Below are 14,836 nucleotides of genomic sequence, written 5' to 3'. Positions count from 1 at the left end.
CATTCGTTGGCAAGGAGGTGATCAGGAACAAACTGTTCTGTATCTTAGCAAATAGCAGCATGAAACCTCTCCCCCCACAGACTCCATGTCTCCAGCTGTCAGCTGGAAAGAACTTTATCTAGGGGGTCACTCTTAGGGAAATGCATTTCAAAGGGTGACTGAACTGTAAAAGTGAGGGGTAAATACACCCCAAGTTATCGCTCCCTACCCAGCTCTCTCTTTTCACCTAAGAAGACAAAAGAAACCGTTGTTAGACTTTGGGAGCCAATCCTGAAAGTCTGGTCAGCAATGTTACTGGAAACATGTGGAAAGGCACATCAGTTTAAACCGCTAGTTTAAGTTTAGAAAGTGTTTTATCTTTATTTTTCTTGTAATCATTTCTGACTTGAATGCCTCATTACTTGTACTCACTTAAAAGCGCTCTTTGTAAGTAAATAAATTTGTTTTATTCTTTAATTAAAACTAATCCAGTGTTGTGAATAGAACAGGAGTACTTGTGGCACCTTAGAGACTAACAAATTTATTTGAGCATAAGCTTTCGTGGGCTACAGCTCACTTCATCGGATGCATAGACTGGAACATACAGCAAGAAGATATTTATATATACAGAGAACATGAAAAGGTGGAAGTAGCCATACCAACTGTAAGAGGCAAATCAACTGAGATGAGCTATCATCAGCAGGAGAAAAAAAAAGCCTTTGAAGTGATAATCGAGATGACCCGTAGAAGGTGTGAGGATACTTAACATGGGGAAATAAATTCATTTAGGGTAGGTCTATACTGCTCGGAGTTCGAACTATCGCGTCTAATCTAGAGTCAGCTACGCGAATAGCGTAGCTGAAGTCGAACTACCTTAGTTCGAACTGCCTACTTGTCCAGACGCTGCGGGATCGAAGTCCGCGGCTCCCCCGTCGACTTCGCCACCGCTAGACGCGATAGTTCAAACTCCGAACGCGCTCCCGTCGACTCCAGAACTCCACCACCACGAACGGCGGTGGCGAAGTTGACGGGGGAGCCGCGGACTTCGATCCCACGGCGTCTGGACAGGTAGGCAGTTCGAACTAAGGTAGTTAGACTTCAGCTACGCTATTCGCGTAGCTGAAGTCGCATACCTTAGTTTGACACCCCCCCCCCAGTGTAGACCAGGCCTTAGTGTAATGGCCCAACCATTCCCAGTCTCTGTTCAAACCTAAGTTAATTGTATCTAATTTGCATATTAATTCAAGTTCAGCAGTCTCTCAGTGTTGTGAATGGTTTGGGTAACTCCATTTAAGGCAGCAGACTGTTGCATGTTGATCTCCTTAGAGGGGCAATGGACCTAATATATCTGGACTGTCCAGGGGAGGCTGTGGCTTGTGTCCATTTATTTATCAACCTCTGACTTCTCCTTGTGCTGATCTTACTTAATCTTTCCATGTGTTAAAGATGAAAGCAATCATAATTTTTTTATTTTTACCTTGGTAAATATCCATTTAAAATGGGGCAAACTCAGATCTTCCTTACTGGTAGCTGATACAGTCAGACTGTGACCTGGAAAGACAAGAATCTTATTATGTAAAGTTGGATCACTATAGTAGTGGAGGACTGGAAAAAGGCCTATCCTGTCTGGAACTGTTTGACAACTCTGCCATCTCTATTCCACATATGTTTAAATTTAAAAACTTCTTGTGCAAGTGCATTGGGGCCCAAAACACTACCATGTAAAGAAATCTATAGCCATATTTGATTATTTAATTTAAATATGGCTGACTAGACAATCCCAGAGCCATGTGATGTCGTTAATTGACTCTAAAGTCAGCATACAGTAGAACCTTAGAGTTACGAACACATCAGGAATGGAGGTTGTTCATAACTTTGAACAAAACATCATGGTTGTTCTTTCAAAAGTTTACAAGTGAACACTGACTTAATACAGCTTTGAAACTTTACAGTGCAGAAGAAAAATGCTGCTTTTAAGCATCTCTGTTTAAATGAAACAAGCACAGAAACAGCTTCCTTACCTCGTACATTTTTTTTTAAACTTTCCCTTCATATTTAGTAGTTTATGTTTAACACAGTACTGTGCTGTATTTGCCCTTTTTTTTTTTTTTTTGGTCTCTGCTGCCCCCCCGATTGCATACTTATGGTTCCAAATAAGGTGTGTGGTTGATCAGTCAGTTCGTGACTCTGGTGTTCATAACTCTGAGGTTCTACTGTACTTGGTTCACTGGCTGGTGTCTGCTGGGGGAAGCTGTGAGAAACCAGGCCGTATGAGCAGTTTTCCTGAAGAAGAGTCCAGCAGTTCAAGGCAAACAAAACTCTACTCCACTGGGAGTAAGTGGGCAGGAGCCAATAGGGGAGGGTGTCTGCACCCAGAGAAGCACTAAGGCCTCTACCAGCCAGAACTCAAAACTCCTCTAGTCTGAGAGAACCCCAAGGTCCCTGGAAATAATCCCTCCCCTAGTGCTGCTGCCTTGCTGCTCCCGGGGCAGACTCAAGCTCAGTGTCTATGGGTTATTCAGTAGATGGTGTAAAAGATAATTTTGAAAAACACTTTTTATAGGAAGTTGCCCCAGGAATCTCCACATCCACTTGCCCCATCCAGTGCATTTGATGTCATCTGCCTATATTTAAATAAGGAAATACGCCATTTCTAACAGCTCTGCGAGACTAAATACCTTTTAATTTGTACCTTATTTTCAGACATTGATTTAACAACTGGGCTCAAACTGCTAAACAATCTGATTCAAAGGCTTAGTTAGGAAAGAAAAAGGGAGGATTCTTCAGTCTCTTTATGAAAGTAGAGATTCTTTTTCGAAGGTGAAGTTAGTTGTAAAGGTCTTGCCATAAGTAAAAAAATGTATTTGTAATATTCCTGAAGAATTAGAAGGAAGCTTGGCACTGTTAGTGAGCACTGTAATCACCATATTTTTAACAAAATTACTTCCCTTAGATAATCCTGGCCTGCAGCTTTTCCTGGTATGTGACATCACAAGTGCCACAAACAAAAATGGGAGTTATTCAAACCCTTTTTTTTTTGGATGTCACTCATGAGAAACTAAAAAACTGCAGTGCCAATGAAACAGGCAGCATTGCAAAACTGTCATGAAAATTTATGAGCCCAAACAGAAAATATACTCACCCACCCTTACTATAGTGATTAAAAAAGTAATTATAGTATAGACAGCCGTCAAAATAAATTACTCAGCCAGGGTGAGTGGGAGAGCAGAAGTTTGTGAGACTTCCTTAAGGAGGTTGTAATTGTCTGGAACATTGTTAAAATACAGCACTAATTATATTTGAATGTCTATCTATTGTTTTCCTCTTTTAGAATCTTATAAGAAAGTTATCAGAATTTTAAAAAGAAAGGAAATGTCTGCAGTTCTTTAACATTCTGATTTCTATGCATTTGAAAACAGTGTACCTTATTACATTTAAAAAATCTGCATTAAAAGAATATTATTAAGGTTGCAAAGTGAAGCATTCAAAAGCTAGGAAATGCCAAATTTGATGTTGCTCATACAACATTAGTTAAGTCCTCCTGCAACCACACCATAATGCATATATGCACAAAACAGCTGAATTTAGGGTTGCATAGACAACAGTGAATCTGGCATTTCTTAACTTTCGAGTGCTTCACTTTGCAACCTAAATAATATTATTTCAAAATAGGGTTTGCTTCCTGCTATTTCTAAGTGTGTTTGTCTGACCCAGTCCAGCTCTATTTTCCTCCTGCAATAAGGCAGGGTCCTCTCCTCTTCTTTCCTCTCACAATCCCCACACAGCACTTGTACCTACAGTATCCTTCAATCCTGAGCCTTTTCTCCAGGGAGAGGAAGCACAAGCTCGCCAGCTGGAGATCTGGCTTTCTGTGGGCTCTGCTAGCCTCTGTCTCCTTTCTTTTCACTTCCTTCCTGTGTTTTTTAACTACCTTCTTATCTGATAGGATAATTAGCTCCTCACCGCATCAGCCTATAGTCTGATTAGGTAATTAAGTCTTCTGCCCCTCAATCTGAGCTTCTCTGGGAGAACTAGTTAGTGCCTATGTGACCACAGTGCTGGGTCAGCTGCTGGCTCATGGCACTTTGTCACACCTCCCTATCCCTCAAGGTTGGGGGGGCTCCTACCTCATATGATGCCTCCCCCCCAAGGAGGGAATAGGCCACTAGCACTATATGGTCTTGGAGCTTTACAGTGGGAGTCCAACCCAGATCTCCCTGTCCCCACTCACCAGGCATTGAGGAACCTGCAGGCCCATATGATACCTTCTTTAGAATGGGATGGGATGCTTGGGCTACATGCCAGTTGTGAGGGAACCTGGCCCTGCTTTTTTCTCTGTTTCCATCCTTACATCTGCTCTGGCAATTCCCAGACATTCCCAGCAGGGCTATAACCCAGGCAGGGAGAGCAGGGCAGTCACTCAGGGCGCAAAGCCGTGGGAGTGGAAAAATGGGGTAGAGAAACGAAGGAAAAAACAGTAGGGGACAAGGGTGACCAGACGTCCCAATATTAGGGGCTTTGTCTTATATAGGCAACCTACTGCCCCTCGCCCCTTTGTCCCGATTTTTCACACTTGCTATCTGGTCACCCTATCGGGGCACAAATATGCTTTCTTGTTGCGGGTGCTAAAATGCCCTAGTTACGTCTCTGATACCCAGTGTAGTGGCAGCTGTTACTAGGTTGATTACTAGATTGTTCATGTTCTGTTGTTGTTGTGACATTTTTTCTCAGGAGTACAAGTCAGAGAAGAAAAATGGAGATTTTTAACAGTTTTTAACTTAGCTTAAAATTAGTAGAATTTTATGGAATTTCTTCTCTGGCCCCCACTATTTCTCCCTGCTGAATTTCAATAGCCTGCTGCAAACTATGAAGGTGTTAGAGCTTCTCAAAAATGTTTTCAAGAATATTTTAAAATGGAAGGTGTTAGGCACCATGAATATTGGGGTCACTACCAATTCTATTCTCTTTATATTGTAGGAATGGCCTTATGTTGTGCAGGAGGTCAGACTACACAATCTAAATCGTCCCTCCTGGCCTTAAAGTCTATGAACCTAAGAATAAACATTTTGTTAGATGTCCTTACAATGGTCTTGTTACAATTATTTGTAATCCATTCCAAAACCTGATTTCTCATTTTCCTCATATTCCCACCATCCATATAAAGTCTGGGCTCTTAGATTATAGCTTATCATTAAAGTGGTATGTGGTAGGCCTCATGATGGGCAATGTGTAAGTTTTCAGTTTAATACAGATAACAAAATATGTACATTTATTATTTCAAATAATACTGACTGATGTCCACCCAAACCCATTGCAATGAATTGAGTTTCTGAAACATAATTTGTTTTCAGTGGAAGAAGTGAGCGAGTATGACATCAAATCTAAATGGTATATCTCCAAACAGTAAATGGAGCCTGGAATACTTTTACCTTTAATTTGTAAATTATGTGACTCCAAAGGGACATGGGAGGATAGTTCAACTAAATGTTTTACAGTAGCATGTATAATGACTGTATTCCTAGATTAGTGGAAACAAACACCAACATCTGCTTTCCTTTTTCCTAGAGATGTGCCCAAGACTCATATTATCTTGTTTAAATATTTCAGCAATACAGTGCTCTATAAACATGTAGTGCCCCTCTCCACCTGGTTACCTCCTTTAATGGCAATCCGCTTACAGGTTTTGATGGACAGGTCTGGGTTCTTTTGGATCCCGCCACCCACTCAGCAGGGTGTTATCTTCATTCCTTTTTTCCTACGAAATGATTTGGCGGTGCCTCCACCCCCCTCGCTCCTTCCTGGAAAATTCTAACTACAGAGGAATCCTCACTTACTTGCCAGATAGTTGGAGACTTCCAAGAAATAACACAACACATAAAAATATATTCAACACAATAATTATATTAAACAGGAGACAAATACAACATAACAGGGTGAAACACTATTTTTAGGGTCACCGGTGCCCACACTGAAAATACCTATGACTTGATGTAGCAAATGTAAAATTAGTGTCCTGTTGGTACGCGTACTTTGCTGGGGCCCTTGATGATCTATAACCACAAAATTCTTCTCTGCAGTGATTTAGCAGTGTGGCTGACTGGGTTCAGTACAGCCCAAAGGACTCACAAGTGGGAGGAGGTGGTGAATCCCTCCACAGGTGTAATAAGCAGCAGGTTATAAAATCCTCAAACCCTCACTCCCTGGCCTGAGGACACAGTTCAGGGACTAGGGGGTCCCCAAAACAAATTCCGTGACTGACTAACTAAAGATGGTGCACTCACACCAGGATTTCCCCTCACCACAAAGGGGTGCAGGGCTCAAGGTGTAGGTTATACAACTACACTAACATCCAAACTGTAGCCTCCTAGCCCAGCCTCCAGTCACACACTCAGCAGCAGCTTCCCTGGACTAGCAGCCAGAGCAGAGCTGACCATGTGGTGACTGGTCTCACCCGGGGAGCTGGAGGTGAACCCAGCCTGGTTGGGGAAATTTCCCAGCAAACACTACAAATTGGGAATCATCAGTGAGGAAGGAAAAACCCAGCTGAGGGATCTGCTGTCAGGTCCCTAGAGGCCTGTTCTCAGGGGGAACCCTGAATGCAAGCCTGGGACTGATCACTCCCCACACAGCCAGTCCTCCCTTTTTCCAGGCTGGCTCCAGACTGACTACAAAATGGCTTCTCCCTGGGAGGGCCTGTCACTCCCTATTGGTTTCTGGGTGGACTCTGAGTCTGCCTTGGCTCCCCGTCCCTACTAGGGACAGTGACTCTCCCTGAGCTGTCAGCCGACAGAGTCCCAGGAATCTACGTAATCTCCTTGGGAGTTACAAACAAGTATAGATTGAACAAACAGAATTTTGGGAGCATTTGTTGCTCAGGTTTTGGCTCATCCCACTCAAAAAATGAGGCTCTGATGAGAAATTTGGATCTGATTAAGGGATGGGATTCTGTAGCATCCCAAAGTGTATCTGGGCTTTTGGCTTGGGCTCGGCATTACTTTTCTCCACAATTGTTTAGTCTTGTTATAATCTCCTAATTTCTCTGTTTGTGGCTTTCTCTTACATTTTGCTGTAATGATTTTTCTTCTTCCCAGTTCCCATAAATAGATCTATTATTCTTAGTCATGACTCCTATCTTGGCAGGAAACAAGATAGGCATCCACTCCTGAAAGTTTTCTTTATTATATGGATTTTTAAAGCCTCGCTCAAATTGCTAAACTAAAGTCAGGGGGGAAAACCCCAAATTTCTTTGTCCTTATTTCTTCCTTGGTATGCATCACCTGAAGATTCACATCTGGAACTCTATCATCAAGAGGTGAACAGGATTAAGCCTTCCTGGTAATTTTTTTTTTTTTTGGCCTAGGCTTCTCTCTAAGGATACTTGCTGAATGTATACTATAGAGGATCCTCCTTACCGTGAAGCCAGAAGGAGTAGGAGCAGTGATGCAAGAAAGCAGGAACTTTTATTTTTCACTAGCCACTGAATTCTAATGTTTGCATATTGCATCTGGCTCACTAAATATTCTGAGCATCTCTCTGATTTAATATTATCATTCATGCCTTTTCAGAACAGGACATTTTGTATGTAGTGCAGTTATAGCCATCTTGGTCGTGGGATATTGACATGTGGTATGCCTCATGCAATGTACATGTAAATGTACAATGTAAATGCCCCAATAACAACTGTGTGGGTGAAACCAGACAATCACTATGCTCTCAGATAAACACAGGAAAATGATAAAAGACAAAAACATCATATCACACTTTTCACTGTTCACAAAGCAATCACTCTGTATCTGACCTCTCAGTCCTTATCCTCAAAGGAAACCTTCACAACACTTTCAAAAGATGAGCCTGGGAGCTTAAATTCATAACTCTGGAAGACACTAAAAATCATAAACTGAACAGAGACACTGGATTTATGGTGTATTACCACAGTCTGTAACCCACTAGCCCACCCCCTTTTGTCCTGTGGCTGTAGAGATGTTATCAGGCCTCTCTACCTTGAATGGTCCCTTACAATATGTGTTATCTACTTATACTAAACAATCTGTGCCATCTTGAATTTAGCTGTGACTCTGGGAGTACCTTTTTGAGGAAGAGCTCTGTGTGGCTTGAAAGCTTGTCTCTCTCACCAACAGAAGCTGGTCCAATAAAAGATATTACCTCACTCACCTTGTCTCTCAGAATAGCTCAGATAGTTGGAAACACACAGAGGCAATCATTTATAGTCTACTGTCTAGACTGCTGTTCTCAAGTAGAAAAGAAGGCTGTGAGGACATATTATATAGGGCTTGTGGTGTCAGCTGACAGGAGGATGCCCTTGGCTCCAAGCCTTGTTTCTTAGAGAATTTAGTCTTGGTATTTGGCATGCTTTGATTTGATAAGATTACCTGTGCCAAACTAGCCAAGCCAGCAGTTAAAATTCAATAATTTAACTCCAACACAGGATAGATGAGAGACAGCAGCACATGGGCCAGGTAGAAAGGGAGGTTGGCAAGAAATACAAGCAGATCTAGTGGCCTCAGGAGAAAGTTTCGGACTATGGTGAGGATTGGGCCCGACATTCCCCTCATCTTCCCACACTTACAGAGCTATTTGTCCTGGTTGTACAGAATTAGTAAGATGCTTCCCAATGTCAAGTAGCTTTTCCTGGGCAGTGTGCTCCTGGCTTCTCCTTCCAGTATTCTTGGGCTTCCAAAAGCCATAACTATCCTTAGTCTCTGTAGGTCTGATTTTTCAAGGTATTTAGGTGCCTAAAGAAGAAGATAGGTGCCTGATTGGATTTTTGAAAGTGTGTAGGCACCTAACTCCCATAGAAATCTCTTTCTTTAGACTCCTAAATACTGTACCTTTAAAAATCCAGCCACATGTCTCAGCTTCCCAGTCTGCAAAATGGGGACTATGATATAGGACTATTATTAGGATTAATTAGTTAATGTTTGTACAGAGCTTTGCAAGTGTAAAATGCTATGTAAGTGTATTACTATTCTATAAAATATAGAACACAGTAATCCACAGCCTTTATAGAATAAATTCATAACAAAGCTTGCAAAATTAGATGGCGCTGCTATTTTTATGGATTGGACAATACACCAAATCCCACTTTGAAGTCAGTGGAGTACTCTCTTGCTCTCTTATTTTGGAGGTCAGGAACATGGACATTTATATTGAGTTTTCAGTTTGAAACAAAAAGAATGAAATCCTCTCTGACTTCTAAACTTAAATGTACAATATTGTCTCTTGTGTTTTGAAATCTGTTACATTCATATGAAATCTTTTCACAAGGCATTATGCATATGGCTCTCTAGAGATTTGCCAACATATACGTGGGTCTAACAGAGATGGGTATTTAACTTCCTGAAATAGAATGATCATCTCTTGTATTTAGAAAATCTTTATGGGGTATGTTCTATTACCTAGTGTTCAAGACTATTTGATTGATTTACAAATGTACTAGTTATGTCATTACAGATTTCTTCCAATAAATCAATAATCTTTAAAAGTATAATTGAACTACAGCACTTGGCTATGTATGAAAATGGTAAAACAAGGAAGGGGCCATAGAAGCTAGGTTACAGTAAAGGCACTGCACTGCACTTTTAACTTCAGAACTGGAATCAGAATTGACCTGTTACTGGTTGAGGTTGTGTGCTGCAATTCATAAAATCAATGCTTTATGCAGCTGTACAATCATGGAAGAGTAATGCTTTTGAGTTGGAGAAGTGTTTTAGGTAGGGAGGGGTTTTAAAATAGGAGAAATAAATTCCTTTCAAAATTTACAATACGTTCAAGGCATGAATGCCACCATTATGGATAATACTGTATGCAGTTATGGAAATACAGAAATGGATCTGGATCTGGTGTCTCTATGCACATTAGAAAGTCTTGTTTAATGTCTGGTAGCTTCAAATCCATCTATTGTCAGCTACTATCAAATTACCTGTTGGTAAATAAGTAACTGCTCCATCAGAGCTTTGCAAATGGATTGAGACCCTCTCTAATATTGATATTTTTTAAAATGTACTTAAATAATTACTGAGAAAATCTTTGGCAAATGTTGGCAAACGTTGTTCTCGTTAGCCTCTGAGGATAGGGCTTCAATTGCTGCAAGAGAGGTTTAGGTTGGACATTAGGAAAAACTTCCTAACTGTCAGGGTAGTTAAATACTAGAACAAATTGCCAAGGAGGTTGTGGAATTTCCATCACTGAAGGTTTTTAAGAACACATTAGACAAACACCTGTCAGAAATGGCGTAGTTATTATGTAGTCCTGTCTTGAGTGCACGGGACTGGACTTGATGACCTCTCACGGTCCCTTCCACTCCTACACTTCTATGATTCTAGTCCAGTGTGAGTCTGAGGGCTGTTAAACACAGTAAATTTTCATACCGTATCACAATTACAGAAACATCTGTTCTAAATAATGTGGTGCTAATTCACTGTGAAAATTCATAAAGCTTTCACTAGTTGTTAGAATACTTAATTACTTATCTGTACTGAGGTGGTCTCATGAGTGAATATTGTACTGAGTTACAAAACACACAGGAATACAGGTCCCAGAACTATCCCTATACTGCCTGAAAAAATGCACCTCATAATGCTTTACTGATCAAGGTACTTTACCTGTATGTGGCACATTTAAAGGTAAGAATAGGTTTTGAAGGTGCTACTGGTATTAGTTCATGCAGAAGCAATAAAAATATTGGGAGAAAAACTGAAAAAAGGTTATATGACTTGTCCTTTGAATTTCTTAAGCAAACCATAAGTGTATTGGTGATGATAATACTGTATATACAGCCCATGGGAGCTGCGAGAAGTGGTGCGGGCCAGGCCACCGCTTCCTGCAGCTCCCATTGGCCGGGAACGGTGAACAAAGCATCTCGCAGCCCTACAGGGGCTTACCCTGAACAAGCCATGAACCAAGTTTGGGAAACCCTGATATAGATGGTGTAAATTTAATCCTTGTGCATCATATAGCTAACGGAGTCACTGTTTGCTGTTTTCTTCCTGAATTGAATTCTTACACAGATTTTTTAAAACAGGCTGGGGATGCTGTTAAAGGATTCTGCTAGCCCCAAGGTGCATAGGAACATATGAACAAAGGAATTGCTATTACCAGATGATATCTGTGGTTCATCTAGTCCAACAACCTGTCTCTCACAATGGCTAGCTTCAGATGATTCAGAGGAAGGGTGCTAGTTCATGTTAGACAGATGTGAGATAATTTCTCCCCCCATCACGTTAGTTTTTCAAATCCCTAATTGTTAGAGATTGCTTAAACCATGAAGCATGAGGTTTCATAGATCTTCCAAAATATATTAGTATTAACTATTATAAACCTGGATGCATGTTCATGATCAGTAGAAATGTTGACTAATGTAGGAGTTATGGAAATGGACTTGAGGCATTATTAAAGATTATAAGCATGGATTATCTACCTACCAATCTATAGGTATACATAGACCTTCTTTGTTACAAGCATGATGTGACATAAAATAGAATGTGTTTGCCATCGTGGATAGCCAATTACTCCATTTTTGGTCTCTTCAAGCCTCCAAGCCCCCCTATTTCATGGCATACAACGTTGTGAAATTGGTTTGGCCTATCACTAAAAAAATCAATTACTATTTCATAAAAAATGAAATTTTAACTTCACAGTGTTTTGCACTGACTTTGAAAAGGGGCAGTGAAACTAATCCTATGTCATACAGTATCAATAGTTTCTTATGGTGCAAAAGATGTTCTTAAGAATTTAACTATTGTCCTACTGCTTTTATTTGCAGACAACTATTACGGCACTCCAAAGCCTCCAGCAGAACCCGCTCCATTATTGTTAAATGTGACAGACCACATCCTTCCAGGTGCCACACCTAGTGCTGAAGGCAAACGTAAGAGGAATAAATCAGTGAGCAATATGGAGAAGACAGGTATTGAACCACCAGAAGAGGAAGAGGAAGAAAGACCTGTGGTCAATGGAAATGGCATGGTAGTAACACCAGGTTAGTCCGTTTATTCACTTCTGAGTTTTATTTCAGTTATTTCACGGTTATTTTCTTCTGCAGTTATGAGGATGCTCACTTTGGGGAGGGAGTGTTTATCTTGTGCTGAAGAGCACAAGACTAATAGCCAGGACTCCTGAGAAACTGGATTCCAGTATAACCTAGAACGAATCTCATGGAGTGTGTACCTCAGTTTTCCTTTCTGTAAAACAGGGGTTCCCAAACTTGCTTCGCGGCTTCTTCACGGTGGGCCTTAATGCTTTGTTTACCCAGTGGCTGCGGTTCGCCATTCCCGGCCAATGGGAGCTGCAGTAAGGAGTGGCCCGGCCCATGCAGCTTCCCGCAGCTCCCATTGGCTGGGAATGGCAAACCACAATGGGAGCTGCGAGCGGCCATACCTGCGGATGCTCGGGTAAACAAAGCGTCTTGCAGCCCACCAGGGGCTTGCCATGAACCAAGTTTGGGAACCCCTGCTGTAAAATAATTAGCAAGTTAATTTTTGTAAAATGCTTTGAACTTTTCAAATGAGACATTGTGTAACAGCAAAGTCTTATTAGTGCATTAATGCAACAGAATCTTTGTGAACCTGAGACCGTATCAGTGTGGCTTACTTGGTAGTACAGTCACTTGAGAGTCAGACAGATATGAAGCCTCCAGAAAAAGCAAATGGGAAGGGCCAAGGTCTGTCAGTGTTCCAACACCTGCAATTGGATGAAGGTGATACAGACCATAGGCAGGTAGTACTAAAAGGTACCTACCCTTACATCCTAGGGCTCTCACTGCTCCAGATGACAGTGAACCCAAGATATCTGCTGGTATCCTGCATAGGAAAATTCCATCATGTCCCAAAGCGGGTGATCAGTTCTCCTTCAGAGTTTGAACAAGTATCACCATTTTTTATCTTGAAACATTATTTGAGACATAACGGATTAAATTTTTCTTCAAGTAAGAAACTGAAGAACTCAGATGTTTGTATTTTGTAAAGAATCTGAAAACCATTGAGTTAGCAATAATAAGTGTCAGGTTAAATATGTGTATTTTTCTTGTTTGGCCTGTATAGGTCTAGAAGCAATGTGAAAAACCTGGATAATAAAACCCTTTAGTCCTAGGGAAATTAGAAGTACAGAAGAAAATGATTGAAGTAGAAATCTCTTTAGTGACAATCCATGTAAATAGAATGATAAGATTACAAGATTTCTGAATGTACAGGTTCTTATGAAACAATAAATGCATTATCTAATCTCTAAGTGCTGTAAAATTGATTTTCACATTTCATTATATCTATGTTTTTTTTCCTCATACTTGGTTGGAAAGAACATCAAATTGAATAACTTTCCCTGTTATGGATAGGTCTGGTTGCATGCTTTTTTGGTGTGTCGGTCCTGCATTTAAGGGCAATTCCTGAGCCTAGATAGCTAGGCTGAGCACTGAAGAAACATGGGAGGATAAGTAGAAAATCCTCCCCCTTCAGTCTCTAAAAGAGCTGTGGAACCATTCTTTGACCGTAACTGCAGTGTGAAGTTTGCAGCATGCCCTGGAGCCCTTACTCAGCCCTTCCACAGGGGAAGATTCATACATCAGTGTGTCCTACACCAGGCTTTCATGCAGCTCTGCCCTATTCTCTGCATACAGGAATCCTCGATAGAGCTTAATTCTACACTATACAAGTAGAGTGCACCCTCTCAAATCCTTATGAACAAGAATAGCATTGGATCTGCTGCCAGGGAACTAAAGAGGCTAGGCAAGGACAGGATTTGGTCCCTGCTGGATAGTCTTCCTAATGTCCTTCCATGTCGTTATATGAAATATATGCCTGCATGCAAATTTCAAGGAAGCAATTTCAGGGCAATATATTTCAGTTCATAATCCAAATCTGATAGAGAAAAAATACAATATCTTGTTTTCCCTTTGCGTTGTCAATATATAACGTGTCCCATTCAAATTCTACATCAGTGGTGATTAGGCCATACTCAAGAAATATCCACTGGTAGGTGCTATGTTAAAAGAATACAGTATTGAGCACTGTATGTAAAAGGACCCCCGGCAAATTAATTCCTTTAGGTGTGGCTCTCTGAAGAAGCAGTGCCTCTCTTGACTCTGGTGGTTTTTTAAGGAGCATTTTTTTGTTCAGCTATACTGACTGAGGACTCGGGGGATTGTACCAAGGTGGCTCTATGTACACACACAGTGTTGCCTTATTTTGGCAATGTAGTTCTTGGGAACTCTGTATAGTAGACAATGTATCTACTGTGTGCTAAAAAAGAGTATTAGCTGCCCCTAAAATGCATTTGGCTTTGTCTCCAAACAAGCAGGAAAAACAAAATATATTAATGAGTGGGTCACTCCAGATGGAAGGAACCAAAGCCTTGGCACTTGTCACTGCACTTTTGGAAAGTGCAGTCCATTTTTCATAAAAGTTTCTCTTCCCTTTAAAGGCAACATTCCACTGAATAACAGCTCTAAGGGTCTGCAAAAGATCTATTAAGATGTTTATACATGCTGCACAGCTTAGTCTTACAAACTAGTAGTGTTGTCAGAGTCTGAGCAGGGCAAAGGACTACATTGTGACGATAATGGCTGATGTAACAGCTATCACCAGCAGACTGGAGGAGTTAAAGATCTGAAGTGAATCAAAGAGAACTTAAATAACCTGTCTTTGTCAGACTGGTAAATGACAGTGATATTCGTGGGGATCTTTATGACTGTAATCTGATTTTTTAATTTATGTTATACCATTTCTTTGTTCTTCTTTCGTGAGAGATTCTGTGCATTTGTAATGTCTTCCTTTGAACTTGTCAGTCTCTGTTGAATAGAGATCCAGTCACTATAGTATCTCCAGGTACCTTGCCCCATGCCAGC

The 14,836-nt window shown here is 40.9% G+C and overlaps 1 protein-coding gene across 22 annotated transcripts in view; it reads left to right on the top strand.

The window, feature by feature from the left end:
- The window catches only part of MAGI2 (membrane associated guanylate kinase, WW and PDZ domain containing 2), a 1,074,597-nt gene that overhangs the window by 690,125 nt on the left and 369,636 nt on the right, over positions 1-14,836 (top strand). For all 22 annotated transcript variants that reach the window (XM_039518176.1, XM_039518126.1, XM_039518238.1 and 19 more), the window contains one exon: positions 11,762-11,977. In XM_039518176.1, coding sequence (XP_039374110.1) covers positions 11,762-11,977 — 216 coding nt within the window. The remainder of the gene's footprint in view (positions 1-11,761; positions 11,978-14,836) is intronic.

This window comes from Mauremys reevesii, linkage group 1, assembly GCF_016161935.1.
Source record: "Mauremys reevesii isolate NIE-2019 linkage group 1, ASM1616193v1, whole genome shotgun sequence".
In the NCBI taxonomy this organism is placed as follows: Eukaryota; Metazoa; Chordata; order Testudines; family Geoemydidae; genus Mauremys; species Mauremys reevesii.
The sequence above is the reverse complement of the archived record's forward strand: the minus strand, read 5'-3'. Positions and strand labels throughout refer to the sequence as shown.